Source organism: Propithecus coquereli, unplaced genomic scaffold (assembly GCF_000956105.1).
Source record: "Propithecus coquereli isolate 6110/MARCELLA unplaced genomic scaffold, Pcoq_1.0 Scaffold28, whole genome shotgun sequence".
NCBI lineage: Eukaryota > Metazoa > Chordata > Mammalia > Primates > Indriidae > Propithecus > Propithecus coquereli.
In genome coordinates, this window is record NW_012148396.1 from 7,832,848 (window position 1) to 7,849,492 (window position 16,645).

At 49.9% G+C, this 16,645-nt stretch overlaps 1 protein-coding gene across 1 annotated transcript in view; it reads right to left on the reverse strand.

Moving 5' to 3' along the window:
- The window catches only part of COL22A1 (collagen, type XXII, alpha 1), a 253,420-nt gene extending 239,296 nt beyond the window's left edge, over window positions 1–14,124 (reverse strand). The window contains exons 1-2 of the mRNA XM_012648005.1: window positions 14,034–14,124; window positions 10,236–10,802 (exon numbers count right to left, since the gene is read on the reverse strand). Coding sequence (XP_012503459.1) covers window positions 10,236–10,802; window positions 14,034–14,124 — 658 coding nt within the window. The remainder of the gene's footprint in view (window positions 1–10,235; window positions 10,803–14,033) is intronic.
- Between the last annotated feature and the right edge of the window lie 2,521 nt (window positions 14,125–16,645).

Here is a 16,645-nt window from a genome sequence, read left to right on the forward strand (position 1 = left end):
TTAAGTATGATAACAATCTTAGCAACAATAACAGTAAGAGCCACAATCCGTTATTCACCAAATTGGTAACTATCACATCAATTTTGCAGGCGAGCAAACCAAGGCTCAGAGAGGCAAAGCCCCCGGCCAAGGCCCTGCAGCTGGCAGTGGCAGAGGTGGGACCCCCTCCAGCCCCTCTGATGTCAGCCCGGTGGTCTTAGCGATGCTGCCTGATAACAAGAGTTGATGTGCGAGGGGCACTAGCCACTAAGGGAGCCTGTATGTGCATGTCCCCTCTGTTCTAGAAAGTAAGTATTATTAGCATTGTCTCCTTTGTATAGGGAAAATTAAAGTTCAGAAGGGTAATTTGCCAAAATAAACAGAGAAGCCTGGATTTAGCCCAAATTTTTATACCTGAGTCCACCTGCTGAACCCAATGCTATAAAGGCACGGCCTCTGTGGGAAAGAAGACAATATTCCAGCCCCCTCCTTCCATGAGGTCTCATCCTGGGAGCCTCTCATGCCTTCTAAGAGTGGGCAATGTCACCTCCAAGGGGGCAAAAGCCAGTTTAGAGGGGTTGGAGGGAGGTTATTGTTAGATATCACAAGGATCTGTGGCCCCCCATAGTGCAACCCTACCCGACAGCATACACAGGTGCATAGAGTGTATGTGCGACTTTGCAATTCCAGATAAGGGGGGCACTTAAAAAAAATGTTTCCACAGGCTCCTTTGGGCGGAGATAATAATAAAGTTCAGAAACACTGCCCTTAAGTAAAAGGTACTTAGTCACTTTTCTGGTGTTACATATACATGACACACACACACATTCATATATACGTGAATAAATTGTGTGTGTGTGTAAATGAATACAAGAAGAGCGCATGCTCAGGGCCATCATCATACCAAGTGCCTTCCTGGCACTAGCTCGCTAGATCCTCATAGGCTCTGCAAGATGTGCTTAGTGATTCACAGCCACTTTGACAGTGCAAACCCCCTCTAGGAACCCACCTGCAGAGCAACTTCACAGGTTCATAATAGCTCAGTAGGAGAAGGTCCCATGTTGCATTGTCATAATAAACCACAGCCTGGAAGCAAAATAAAGGCTCATCAAGTTGGGAATGACGGGAGAGATGATGGCCCATGGTCCCCACAGCCAAATGAGACAGACGTGTCTGTTACAGAGAATGAGCTAGAGCTGCGCGCCTCGGTCTGAAATGAGCCAACAGCACCAGCATTTGTGCTGCACAAGCTCCCTTTGGTTATAATGCATGGGTCGTATAGTTTTAGGCAGAGACAGGAGCCAGACGGGGACAGTAACCAAATGGCTTCAGGGGTCATCTCCAAGCTTGGGTCTGACTGAGCAGAGTTGAGAGACTGTTTTTCTTCTTTGAGGTATACAAATTAAAAATAAATGATGGGTGGGTTTTAGTTTTCCATCATTTTCAGTAATTTTCACCTAAAATTTCACAGCACATAATTGGAATTAAGTAATTCAATTACTATTTCTATTGGGTGAAAAATAAGTTTGCTCAAGAGGAACTCCCAGTGACTTTGAAGGGAAGGGGGCCCGGGCTGAATTGCTTCTTGCAGCTGACGTGGTCCCAAGAGCCAAGCCACAGGCATTGACGTGGCGGCTCCAAACCCACAGCTGCTGCTGCTGCCGGTTCCTCCCTGGCCTTTGGGTCCACCCAGAGGGAACAGCCAGGCAGGTCACTGTGTGGTCACATATATGTTCCCAGATGCATGTGTCTGTGCATGTGTGGTGTGCCTGTGTGGCATGTGTGTGTGGTGCCTGTGTGTATGTGGGGATGTACATGTGTGTGACGTGCATGTATGTGGTGTGTGAGAAATGTGTGGTGTGTGTGTGTGTGATTGTGTATGGGGGGCAGCATGTGGGAGCATATGTGGGGTATGTGTGTATGTGGAGGGTGTACATGTGTATGATGTTGGGGAATGTGTGTGTGGTGTGCAGTGTGTATGTACGTAGGGAGTGTGGTGTTTATGGTGCTGTGTGCCTGTGCCTGTATGTAGGGGGTGTGTGTATGGTATGCATGGTATGTGTGCACGACGGGGTATGTGCATCCTGAGTTTACCGTGGAGCCTCTAGCCAGAAAGAGAGACATGGATACTTTGGCAGGAGTGTGGTCAGGAAGGTATGTTCCCTGGGGACGATGCCACCAGCAGGACTGTGCCCTCTTCAATGACTCTGCAAGACTCCCTTCAGAGGGAGAGGGTGCCTAAGAATTTCCCAGGCCAGACGTCCCACCCAGAGCTGCCAGCAGCCGCCTGCAAGCCCTCCCCTGGGGCCTTGTGGGCTGTCTTCAAAGAAGAAGATGATTGTAGGGGACCTGAGGTGGACTCTGCCTCTGGCTGGCCAGGGACCTCCCGCCTGGCTGTGTAAACCGGGGAGAGGAAAGCCAAGAGCTGAGCTTCATGTCCTGCCTCCTACAACTGGGGACAGCTCACCCCTGCTGAGCGCTGGAGCTGCTGGCCTCCCTCCCCTCCCCCACCCCAGCCTCAGGCCCTTTGCCTTCTCTGTTCCCAGCCTGGAATTCTGGCCCATAAATAGAAGCTTGCAGGGTTGTTCCTGGACATTCCAAGCTCCAGGATCTTTCTCTCCTCAGAGAGGTCTTCCACTCATCTCCCGCCTGAGCTCCTGGTCCCACAGCCTGGCTGATCTCCAAACACTCATCACAGTAGGAAATTAGCTCGCCCATTGCTCCACTTAAAAGTAGGATCATGCATGTCCCGTAACCCTCGTGCCTCAGAACAATGCCTAGGACATACTAGGCCTCAATAAATACACATTGGAAAAATAATTCAGTAGTATATGAAAAGAGTGCACAAAAACATCCCTTGTTGTGAGATGTTATCTATAAATGTTTATTTGGTCCATTCCCAAATTACATAAGTAAGTTGTGTGATTTACTTTTTTCTTTTCATTACAAAAATAAAAAGTATAAAAACAGATTTTTAAGTGACCTAATAATTGGTCTATTTGAAAAGTGTAGCGTCCAGTAGTCAAAACTCTCATTGGAACAGGAATATAGTTAACTATAAACACCTCAATGAGAGAGGGGGGCGGGGGAGGGAAGGCCATGTGCCAAGAGAGATAAAAACACTGTGAGGCCTGGGCGAGGCTCCTTCTCTACCCTAATCCAGATCAACATCCCAGCCCAAACATCCACGAGCTAAAAGACAGGACCCAGCAAAGAGCTCCCTTCCTGTGGAGACAGGGGAGAGAGGACCACCATAGAGTGTCCCCAGAATAGAAGTAGGTGGAGGCCTTCTCAGCTGCGGCCGGCTGGCATTCCACAGACTCAATGACAGCAGCCCGATAAGCTAAATAAAGGTTGTTCTGTGGCCAGCTCAGAGCCAGGGGTGGAGAAAGCTCTTAATTACAGCTGATTCCGTGGGGTGGAGCTCTGTCCGCAGCCTCCGCCCCACGCTGCAGGAAGCCGAGGCTGAGACTGAGTCCCCCAAGGACCTCTGTGAGGCTGCAGAGATGCAGGAGCTGACACCCTGGCATGGAGGCACTTCCCCAGACATGCCCAAGGCCAAGGGGACACTGAGACACCAGTGCCCGGACAGACCTTAGGGGAGGCCACTGCAGAGATCATGGAGAGCATGACACCTGAAGTGCATCTCTGAGAACATCACCATGTGTCGCTGTTTCTGCCCTTGTTACTCCACTCGCACATCTGCAGATATCCTTTCTCATTTATAAAATGAGGATAATGATTTCTTCAAGTTAACTTCAATTATTTATTCAACAAACAGCCCCTGGTCACCATGTATGAGCCAGGCCTGTGCCAGGCACTGGGTAGGGCTCAATAGTTAGACACCCAGCAGGGCTGCAGAGCCATACGTGGGTCATGAATGTCCTGTGTACACTGTAACCCTCTGTGCTGGGGCACAGGCCAGGTGCCCAGGACACAACGATGGGAGAAAGGACTCACACTCTCAGGTAGCAGATTCCGACTGAGTGAACAGTCCCACGCCTTGTCCTCTGAGATCTTGGATGGGGAATTTAGCCCCTCCATACCACAATGCTACTAGCCACGAAATAGGAAGAACCAGAAAACGCACTTAGAGGGCCTAAGTGGTGAGACTTCAACAAAATTATGGATTTGTAGATGCTTTCTAAATATCATAACTTCCCAGTAAGAACTCGGGACCTGGGGTCAAAAGCAGCAGGAGAAGCTCCCTCTGCTTCCTGCCAGCTGGGCCATCTCCGGGGAACAGCTCAAGTTCTCTAATCCTCTAACTGTGGTCACCTTGAGCATTACCGTGCAAGCTCCAACACAGGGGTGCTGCACATATTAACCCTGGTATGCATAAGCACAGAGCAAGGCGTAAATGTGCGAGATGAAGATGAACCACTAGCACTAAGCTATCCTAGCCACAGTCCTGACTTAGGTGGCAGAATGTGCAGCTGTGGTTCTAACAAAGCTCTTGGCAGACTGTGGTATGGAGGCAGCCTGAGGTCCTGAGAAGCAGAGGATGGGTGAGACCCACAGATGGCCCAGGAGCATCTGGACAAAGGAGAGGCTTCTGCAACAGCCACACCAAGAGAAATTCAGTCCAACCCCAGACCTCTTCCTGTTTCATTTCACACCCTTCCCTGCTCACCTGGTCACTCTCAGCTGGGCTTCCAGACCAGATGAGCTTCTGCTCACAGACCTAAGCCCCAGATGCTGCCCCTCACTCCCTGTGCCTTGGCTCTGGATCCAGCTTCCCCTCTAAAGGTAGCCCCTGGGAGCCTGCTGCCCACAGAGCTGTCCTTCCTCCCTCCTGTGGCCGAGCTAGATGTAAAGTGCATGGGTTTTGGAAGCAACCAGAGCTCAGGTTATCACGGCCAGCTTAGCACCATAGGAGAAGGAGAGGAAGAGGAAGAAGAAGAAGAGGGAGGAAGTGGAGGTTGAGGAGATGGCAATGGCTATTATTATCGATTAAGCACACACTGTATTAGGTACACTACGTATATTAATTGTCGCTCTACTACATGTGTCCAGGGATAGAAATGATGTTTATTTATATGTGAGAAAACTAATATTCACAGAAATCAGGTAATGTGCTAAAAATCATACATATAATAATAAGTCCAAGGGCCAAGAATTGAAGATTCAACATCCATTGTTCTTAGACTGCCAACCCCCACCCCTGCTGCCCCCAACCCCACCCCACCCAGCTGCCAGACACACCTGCAGCTGTCATTTCACCTCTAGGGAAGCAACAGCCAAAAGAAAATGGGAGCCACATAGGTAATGTTAAGTTTTCATTTAAAAAAAAAACACAGGGGAAACTGATTTTACTAATATATTGTATTTAACCCTAATTTTCCAAAATATGATTTCAATGAGTGATAAATATAAAACTATTCATGACATGTTTCATTTTCTTTTTCCAGATTTTCCATAAAATTTCCTGTTACATTTTCTATAAAATCCAGTGTGTGTTTTACGCTTCTCACTTTGGACCAGCCCTGTTTCAAGTGCTCAATAGCCACACTTATTGGACAACATAGGCCAGAGCATCTGTGTCCCGTGTGTAAAATGTCAGTGTCCACGCCACCTCACAGGGCTGGATGAGGATGGAGGCAGATGATGTAATGCCAAGTGCTGTCCATGTGGTGCCCAGCAAACAGCAGACTCCCTCAATCCTACTCATCTCGAGTAGAGTCAGGTCAGGGTCCTTCTCCTTCCCATCTGTCTCACCATAGGAGGTAGGGGATTTTTTTTTTTTAATTGAGAGATGGAGTCTGGCTATGTCGCCCAGGCTGCTCTAGAACTCCTGGCTTCAAGTGGTGTTCCTGCCTCAGCCTCCCAACCAAGTAGCTGGGACTCCAGGTGTGCACTTACACATCCCACTAGAGGTGATATTTTTGGCATGATTCAGCCTATACCAGCCAATCTGCCTTTTCTAGACCTACAGCAACCTTCAAAATCTGATCGTTTGTCTCTGCTCATCAGAATTATGGACACATTAAGTATTTCAGTTATTGTCGGCTGAGTTCAGGTTTGCTGAATGTTCTTACTGTTTGCAGCTGTGGGGTGAAATAGATCACTGCCAACTACTTCTAATGTGCACCTCACAACAGAAGCACAGGATTGTCAGGCACTGCCCTTGATTTCCTTTAAACAATATATAGGAGCTCATCCTACATACTAGGCTCTGTTCTAGGCACTGAGGTGCCACAGGGAATAGACTTGTGAAGCTATATCCTTGCGTGTAAAGACAGACATAAAGCACATAAACTTATATGTGTATATAGATAGATAGATAGATAAAATTACACACTCAGTTGTGTAATTGTCTGCCACATTCCTGCTGCACTAAGTAGACAAGAGTTTCTGAAGCACAAAGAGAATACCAGATCCGTCGCTGCATCCTGGCCACCTGGCCTGTGCCCCAGCACAGAAAAATCACTCAGTGTGTGTTTGTCAAATGAATGTATGAATCGATTGATCAAATTGAATGAATGTTTGATACAACGCATGGTTGTTGAAAGAATGAGTGGACGAGAATGAATCTAATGGCTGCTATAATATTAGCATACAGTTGTTGAATGAATGAATGACAGAATAAATGGGTTGGACCAAACTGAATGATTACTACATCAAAAAATCTGATAGCATTAGTCTGTGATTTTCCAGATCGCCAATCTGAAGCCCCTACTCAGAGCAACTCCTACTCAGGCGAAGCCCCCACAGGAATCTTCTGTGTGCCAAGAGATTTCTGGTGTTTGATTTAATCCTGCTAGCTGCTTTCCAATATGTTACTGTTAGCTCTTTTGTTTTGCTTTGTTTCTAATTGAAGCCCTTGTGAGGGGATTTCATTGCGTTTGTCACCAGAATAGACCAGGCCCGCTTCCCCTCACAGCTGTATTTACAAAACGGATTCCCGTCAGATGACTGAGCGCTAACTCTTACTTCTATTTTAGGCATTTGAAGAAGCCTGGCTGTAGAGAATCCATTTTGTTCTTGATGTTATCATGATGGATGTGTGCTGATCTGGGCTGGCCTGTATCGGTTTCCCTTTCTCTTGGTAATAGCCCCCCAGTTCCCCTCCACGTACCAAACCCCTTTCCTTGAGGGAGCTGAGCTGGTAACTAACTCCACTCCCCAACGGTTAGACAAGGTTGTGGTTCAACTATTCAACTATTTCCACTCCTAGGCTAGTGATTGGTCTAGGAACAGTCACATGACCTGCCCTAGTCCAATCAGAGCAAAGGCCTGGCCTGCTGGGGGGGCAGTCTCTTCCCTGTGCACATGGCTCTGAGAGTCACTGAGATTGTCTTGCATTAGCATCACCAGGTTCCCCCCGCAAGGCCACTCTCTCCTCTGCCCTGCTCCCAGCCCCAGGAGGCTGGCTGCTGTGACCACATCACGAGGCCCCTTTGTTGGCTGGTGTCAGATGGGGTCAGGCTAACTGGAGGAAAGGCCAGGCAGGAGGGGAGGGGGCAGGGGCTTCCTCCTTGCTCCCTCCCTGCCTGTGTGCTGTGGTCTGCAGGAGTGTGTACCGCCATGACTGAAGGTCCTGCAGGGCTGCCACATCTCAGCCCTGGTGGATTCCAGTAACACACTCCATGCTTCTCTCGGCTGGCTCCTCCCAGTGCTAGCTCCTGCATGCCTCAGTGTCCCTCACTGATCTCACTCTTGTCTAAACAGAGTCTTCATCAATGTCTCGTCACTGAAACCTGTGTACTGCTGGCACCCTGGCACGTGAGCTTGTCAGAACAGAGTTAACACCAAGACAGGGAAGCTAGAAACGAAGAGAGTGTGATGGGTCCTGCTTTTACCATTCAAAGCTACCTGACCTCTGGTCTTTACAATTGCAAGGGGAAACTAAGTTTGCTTTATTTCTCAAGCCATTTAGAGTGGAGTTTTCCTTGCCTGTGTTCTAAAGCCTCATCCCTGACTCGGAACCAAGGTTGGTGATGGTGAATCCTGTGTTCTGTAGGCACAGTTGGAGGAGGCTGGTGCGTGGAGGCTGAAGGCCTGGAGCCTGTTCCCTGCCCTGCCATCTATTAACTGGACAGTACGTCCTAGGGACTTGGCCACTCTGGGGCTGTCTCTGCCATTCTCAGAGCTGTCCCCTGGGCATGGAGAAGCTTCAACATCTAGATTCAGACTGGTTCTGTTGAGATCCATAACCAGTCTGAACCAAGGCTGTCAGGAGGGCATAGAACCAGTAGGCAGAGCAGGCTTGCTTCCCCGGGCCCTGCATCAAGGTGTTCTGGGATGATGGCTGGGAGTTCTCTGTCCCTGGGCTACCACACTGGATTTCTGCCTCTTGGCTGAGGCTGTGACCCTGTGCCTGGATCTTGACAGCCCATGTTTGTGCTCAGGGTGCACCTAGATCAATTCCTTAGCCCTAGCCCTTCCCGAGCTGCCCCCTCTCAGTTCTCATTTCCAGCCTGACCCCACCCCCTCTCTGGCAGACTGCTGGGCCCACCTCACTTTCTGGGCGTCAATTTCTTCCTTTGTAAAATGGGCCTAGTTAGCAGTTATCCCTCCTGACACAACATTCTCTGAGTCTCCCCAGCAGTCTTGCAAAGGGCCTTCGTGTTTCCTGCTATCTAGCCATGTTCCATTCCCCACAGGCATCTGAGTATGGCATGCCCCTGCAAAAACTCCTCCAATGTCCTCCCCTTAGTGCACAGGGCCTCCTGTATGGGGACCCTGACAATCTGGAAAGGCCCAACAACCCCCACTCCCCTCCATCACCCCTGTAGTTCATTGACTGTGCTGTGGCATTCCTCAATCCCATGCCATCTTGCCCTGCTGCTCATAGTACTTCTCGTTAATGGCCTAAGCACCACCTCCAGGAAGCCCTCCTTCATTCTTGGCATCACCAGCCACCACAACCACATAAGGACCCGGCCCATGACACTCTACCGGTACCTTTATTCCAGTTAACCTGCACAGTATCACTTTCCTTTTATATGTTCTGTCTTCTAGACTATGAGCACGCTGAGGGCAGGTGCTGGGTCTTCTCTTTTTCTATAACCCCAGAAATCAGCACAAGACCACACAAAAAGTAGATCCCCGATAAGTATCTGTTGAATAAATAAGTGGAGATTGAAAGAGTCGACACAGAGAAAAGAGCCCTATTGTGGTACAGAGGCCTAGAGCCAGCCCAGTTCCTGGAATGGCTTAGCCATCTTCTCGCTGGGCTGCAAGCCAGGCCCATCCCCAGGACCAGGCCCCTGCCTGCCTGCCTGCTAAGTCACTCGCAGCTGCCCCTACCCCACCAGCCCTCCCAACACCACACCAAGCCCCTGAGGCCTTCCCTGTCCCTGGCCAAGCTGTCACCCAGCCAAGGGCTATTCAGTCTCTCACAGTGATGAGCAAGACAAGAGGTTGAGACTCTGCTCCCAGCCCCCACCTCCCTCAAAGCACAGCCTCTGCTGGTCCCAGAGGGGAAAGTTACTCCATAATCCCTTTGTCACCCAAGAAGGACAAACAGCATTTCAATGCAATGGGTGGAAGCAGAAGCTAGAGAAAGGATGGAGATGAGAAGCCTATTCCATGCTTCCCGTCCTGGAGAGAAGGCTGTCCTCAGAATGACCTCACTAGGAGCCTGGAGGTCAGGCTTCCAGGTCAGAGCCCTGAAGGCCATGGGCTCTCTGCCTCCCCTCCCCCATCCCCAGACACAATCAATAGATTCCAAACAAGTAAGTTAGAGACCTCAGGTTATCTCAAAGGGCATTGGGTCACAGCACATGGCCTCTGGGACAAACAGCCTCTGACCATTTCTAAATGACTGACTCTAGGTGCCAGGTACAGTTCACAGAGCCTGTAAGTGCCAGTTTTCTTGCATGATCTCTCATCACAACCCCTTGGGAGACCCTTCCATGTGCCAGACTTCCAAGAGGGCTTTTCATGCACTGGCACTAACTTCAACAGCTCTGGCCAGTAAGCAGATGTTCCCATCTCAGAGATGCAGATGAGATTCTGAGACATGTAGTCACCAGGTATCTCACGGGTGGGGTGGGGGTTTAGACGCCAGCTGTCTGTAATCCTAAAGCCCTTTCCGCATCTGCCCCCTACCTCTGCCTCTGGAAGGGAGAAGACAACCATGTCCCTTGATGACAGGCACGTGCCAGGAGTGGGCTGTGCTACTAGGTTCACTGTATAGCAGAACCCAGAAAGGGCAGGCTCCTAGCCTCTGCACCTGCCACCTGCTGGGCCTCCCCCAGCGCGGCATTGCCCCCGTGCGCCCAGGACCCCTGCCCTCAGATGGCACTCACTTTCACACAGGCGGCGTCTCAGCTTGCCGCGGATCTTGTCGATGGCATTGAAGTCGGACACGTGGAAGACGTGCGCGGACTTGGGCTCGGAGGCGATCTCGTCCAGCTCCTCCTTCAGCGCCTCGCCCACGCCCACGGCGAAGAGGCGGATGCCGGCGCGGTGGGCGGCCGCCGCAGCGTCCAACACCAGGTCCTGGCTGCGGCCGTCGGTCAGGAGGATGGCCACCTGCTTGAAGGCGCGGTCCCCGGGGCGGCCGCCGGCCCGTGCGGAGAAGCTGCGGCCGGTGATGTAGCGCAGTGCGTCGCCCGTGTTGGTGTTGCCTCCGTGGTACACGATGCGCCGCGCGGCCGCCTTGACCTCCTCGCGAGACCCAAAGTGGCCCAGCTCAAACGCCGTGGTGGGCCGGTCACTGTAGCGCACAACCCCCACGCGGGTGCGGTCGGGGCCCACCTCGAAGGTGTCCACCAGGTTGGCCACCCACTGCCGCACCTTCTCAAAGTCGTCCTTGCCCACGCTGGAAGAGGTGTCCAAGAGGAAGACCAGATCGTAGTGGACGGTTTTGCAGCCTGCAGGGGTGAGACAAAGGGTGGGTAGGGCACATAGGCATGGAAAGGGCATTGTCTTTGGGCCTAAAGCCATGGTCACAGGGTCCTGCCCTGCCTCTCACTGCCTGGGGACCTTGGGCTGCCTGAACAGTCAGAGCCTCAGTAACACTATTATGCATCAATCTCTTTACTTTCATTTTGATTAAAAAGTCACTTTTTTTCATTATTTTTAAACATACTACAAATAATGCATGCTCATTTCAGACAAGGCAATCAAAAAATGTTTTCAATGCTCCTATTCCCGACTACTCAGAGGTAAACATTGTTAAACCATGGGGTATACACTTGATTATTTTCTGTTTCCATACAGTTATTGATGGAAATGGGACTGTACCAGACACAGTGATATATATGCTGTTTTCCCTGCATCTGGTGATATGCTAGAGACCCATTTCCAGTTTGATATGGTAGGTGTCCATGGCTGCAGAGAATGAACATGATTGACTTAGCCAGTGCCCATTTGTTGAATATTTAAACAGTTCACAGTATTTTACCATTAAAAATCATATTAAATATATCCCATTCATTTATTTTAAATATAAATTCATAGATGTTCTATATACTTTATGAATATATATGTATAATTGTATAATATAAATTTTATATGAACTATTAATATATGATGCTTTTGATTAAACCAAATCAGGCACCACATAATTAATTTCTTATCCTCACAGCAATCCTGTGCAAGGAGCTACTCATCCATTTTACAATTAGATAATATGAAGAAAAATGTTTTCCCAACTCTGAAGTGCTGTGCAAATGTACAAGGAAACCATCAAGAAGCTCTAGTCTTGACACTTCCAAAATACCAACAGTAGCAGCTTCCTAGGCCCCTGGGAACACCGGGTACAAACATTTGGCTAATACAATATAATAAAACAAAACACAAAAAGCCCCACTTTTTTAAAATATCAGATTAGAAAGGGTAAATGACACTGGCGGTGGCCAGGGTACATGAGAGTTTGAGGAGAATGCATTTGTCTACTCAACCAGTGGTGGTAGGATTTGTCACACTCTTTCTCAGGGGCTCTGAAGAGCCTCATCTCAGAAGGTATCTTTTTATCCACCAATTTCAAACTCAGTGATTTACCCCAAGTAATCAATCAGATAAATGGGGGGGGGGAAGATATATAGGGAAGTTCACAGTAGCATGACCAAGAAAATCCTGGAGACAACCTCTACACTCACCCACGTGGAATTAAAGGAAAGATCACTATGTATTCACAGAGCACAACCTAGGCAGCCTTGAACTTGATTGCTGTAAATATATATCCATATTTACCAACATGGATACATTTTCCAATATAGTGTTGGGTAGGAAAAGCTGTTTATAAAACATTATGTATAACATGATAGAATTTCTGGAAAGGAAACCTGTGCTCTTATGTGTCTGTGTAATTATGTATGCATGAGCGAAACCACAAGGGAAATACTGTTTACTTCTGGCAAGCAGAGCTATGAGTGGGCTTTATTATTCTGTTTTCGGCTTTTATCTGTGCAAGCAATAAATTAAGTTTAAAAAAAAGAAAAACACTAAAGCTGCATGTATTTACATACACACACACACACACAAATACTTCCCTATCTGGCCTGAGTCAATTCCACTCTTGAATATTCCACACCTACCTTTCCCTCTAGTTTTCAAAATCCAAGTTACACTCTGCATGTTGGGCACTGAGTGACATCCCAGCCTTAGCAGGACTGATTCCCTAACAGGATTAGAGCTTTTGGAGTGTGTTTGCCCAGATGTGTGGACTCAGAGATAATTCCTGGGGAGTTTTTCTCCTTGACACAAAAGGTCATTCTTTTGTCCTTGGGACAATAATGTCCCAGCCTGTTCAGGATAATTGCCACTGAGGGCCAGACAGGCCCCAGCCTGTGGGCCGTAATCCTAAAGCAAATTTGTTTTAAGGCTACAGAAGCTTCATTTGTTCAGGAGGCCTCACCAAGAGGCCCTTTGGAGCTCTGTGAACATTTTCTCCCAGAAACCAGGGAACAGACTGGATTCGAGTGTGACATGGAGAGAAGAGACCTGCACCAGGGCCCGATGACTGCCTCCCTCTGCTGCCATTTTCCACTCTGTGAAATGAGGACATGGAAGAGACGGCCCTAGGGCCTGTCCACTTGTGAATTTGGTAATCCTGTGCATCAACTGTGCATCTGGGGTTGGCTCGATGGACATAGAAATCCCATATTCCTTGCGTGTAAAACGGATGTCCACAATTATTCCAGCCAGCCGGGCTTTGAGAGTCCCAGGCAAAGAAAAACACATGAGAGAACTTTGTAAAATCAATAAAGAAATAGTGTCAATTTTTTGACGTCTACAGAAAAAAGTTTTAGCACATCATTTCTTGTACTCTCCCAGCCTCACCTGCCATGGGCATTGGGCCTCTCTTTACCTCAGTTCCTCATCTGTAAAATGGGAACATCATTTTACACTCCAGATCTAGTGAAGGGTGCTCTCCCTGCCACCCTGTGGGCAGCCCAGAAGTGTCCTGTCTATCTATGTGCTGAGGTCCCCAGTGTGCAAGCTCTGTGCTGGGTGTTGGCCACACAGACTGGCTTGTTTTGGACTCCTCCTTCACGTCTCAGCCCTGACTGGTGCCTTCCCCCACAGCGGGGACCCACAGACAGGAGAGTAAAGCCATCCTGTGATGTCTCAACCCTGCCTTCCCCTGGACTTCCCATCTCCAGGAAACTTTCCCAGCTCCTTGCTCTACTGCATAGGCATATTTTTCTCACTGTCCTGGACACCTTTTCTGGCTGAACTATAGTGTGTCTATTTCTCCCTGGAATGTGTCCCGAAGCCTTCAAAGAGCAGGACAAGACAACCAGGTGCCAAGCCCTGCCCTCTGCCCGGCCCAAACCCTGCACGGAGAACACGTTATATGACTGATCGGGACATGTGATAAGGCAGCTCATTCTCTCTCTCTCTCTCTCTCTCTCACCCACACACACACACACACACACACTCACACTATCACATATACTCTCTCACACTCCCTCACACATTCTCTCTCACACTCACACACACAGGCCCTTGCTGGACAGCAGGCTATCACACACACAACTGTCGGATTCCCGACACTCTCTCACACAGGCACACATCCATACCCCACACTCACACACGCAGGGACAGGCACACTGACTGCTCTGTCCCCGGGGTGGCGCAGCCTGCGATGGCCCCACCTGCCCGCTGGGCCTGGCAGCCGCTGTCCCCAGCCCACAGCAGCAGCATCCAGAGCAGACAGGCCGCAGTGTTCCCTCTGAGGCTGGCCATGGCTCTCTTCTTCTCGGGGACAAGCGTTTCTCGGCCAGGAAGAAACGCCGCTGGGGGCTACTGGAGCATTGCCTGTGTGGAGAAAGACAGGTCTCTAGTGAGGGGTTCTCAAGCAGAAAGGCCGTAAGAAGCAACCTCTGGGCCCCTCCCGGGAGGAATTCCCCATGCCCAGAACCCGGCCTTTTTTTCCTTCCTCAGACTCAGCTGTTCACACAGCCAACAGGGTGAACTTCTAAAGAGCAAGCCCGATGTCACCTCCCCTGCATTTATTCACCCATCTGCCCCTCTGTGCTCCCAGCTGGCAGGTGTGTGTATTGAGGACCTGCCAGGCCCTGGGGTAGGACGTGGGGTTGCAGACGGGAGTAGGAGAGGAGCTTGGGGCTTGAGGACGCCACAGCCCCATCCTGCCTGAAGCCCTTCCATAATGCCATCCTCATCCCCTACTGAATTTGGCACACAGGCGGGCCATGACCTGCCCAGCCCTGTCCAGCCCGACCTCTCACCTCTCCCCACTCCCCCACCAGGCTGCACTTCCTAGCAGTTTCCCACTGTCGCCAGGTCTGCAACACATCCTTGCCTCTGTGGAAGCTTTTCTCTGTGCCTGAAGTCCCCACACCCGCCCTGAGGACCCCTGGCAGTGCTCAACTCAGATGCCCCCTTGGGGATAGTCTTTCCCGGACACCTCGCCCCCTGCTGGCTGAGAGGCCGCCACTCAGCTGTCTCCACAGGAAGCCTGAGCACCCCTTCTGTTAGCGGTGGGCTGCTACTTTAATAATCCATTCGCCTACTGTCTGCCAGGTGAACTGCATGATCCAAGCTGACTTCACTCAGGGACCTAATGGATCAGAGCCCCAAATCCAAGGTCAGTAACTAGCTATGAGTGAAGGGAAAGAATGAAGAATTGAATTAGCCAAAGGATCCCCGAACATCACTTTTTGCAATAGTCGGAACGTTATCTCAAAGGCAATCAGGCAAGCAATCATCATAAGGGTTATTCTGATTCAAATAATAAGTGAATACTTGTTTTAGATTTTAATAAACAGAAAAAATTTTAAGCAGGTGGCAAGGCAGTAAGTTGAAAGCAAGCTTATTTACTCTCTGTTTTCAAAGTGCCAATCTGATGCAGGCATTCACAATGATCAATGGGAAGACTACAGAGGACCATGGAACTGCATCCCACAGAGGGGCGTGTCCACTGCAGTGGACCCACATGCCACCACTGGTGCCCAGCAGGGGACTTGCAAACTTAAAAACCACAGAGCAGGAGGAATGAGCTCATGAGTGAACGTCTGTGTATGTATGTGTGTGTCTCTCTTGTTATAACATTTTTCTGAAGTATGTTGACATTTCAGCTTTTCATCAATGGCAATCTAAAAGAACTTAAAATGTTCCAGTGACTCAGAAAAGAACCTCCACAAACCTGGAGATCAACAGGGCTGCGCTCAATGACAAACACAGGTGAACCAGTCTCTGGAGTCTTCCCCCGCCACATGCACCCAGGTGCACGCATGCACGCACACACAAGGGAAGCAAGCTGAAGGTGCGTGCACATCTGCAATCGTCAGCTACCTGAGCCTCCTCCCCTGCAGGGGCTCTGCCCACCCACTCCCCCTCATGCCACACCCACCCTCCCATCACTGGAATTCCTTGTGGCTCTCAGGACTCACTCTGCCACCCTGTGCTCTGTGCAGGTTGCAGCCCTGTCCTGGCATACCCTTCCCCAGCTTGGCCTCAGGGTGGTGGGGCCTGTCTAGTTCCAATCAGTTCTTACAATTCTCTGTGGGGTGGCTGTGGTCATTTCCATTCTACAGAGTATAAGTGATCTCAGCCAGAAGTAACTTGCCCAAGGTCACACTCTAGCAGAGGTGGAGCAGGGATCTGACGCCCTGTGAGCAGCCAACACAGAGCACCAAGGGAAGTCAGATCCATGGTCTACATTGAGTCTAGACATCCCTGATGCACCTGCGACCCCCCAGCCACTTGAGAGCCATGCCTGGAGAGATGCCCCCACCTCCCAGTGAGCCAGGCCCTCATGCTCCAACGTTCCTCCTACCCTATGTATTTACCGAATGCCAACATATAACACAGCTTTTAATACAGCACCTTTTAGATGCATTTTACCAAAGATTTATGACCCTGTCTGGGTTTAATATCAAATGACTCACAAATTCCATCCATGACATTTATCTGGCCCATAGCCCATTCAGGTTGTCTCTGTCCTCCAGACTCTGCCAACAGAATCCCACTGTGTCTCCCGCACCTCCAGGACTCTCTGCAGCCCTGGGTGCTTACTTCTGGATGCTCACATGGGGTGGGACGGAAGGATTGCCCCTCACATCCTGTCTCCCCTCTGACCCTTACCCACCTCCCTGATGAATAAGCAGATGACTGGACCAGCCACATTTCTCCCTTGAGGTTGAAACATTTATTTGTTCCTACGGGGCCTGGCACAGGTCCTAGTTGCGGCCCGTGTTGTGCCACACTGCTATCATCCACCCACGGTCTGTCTCCCCCAGAAGCC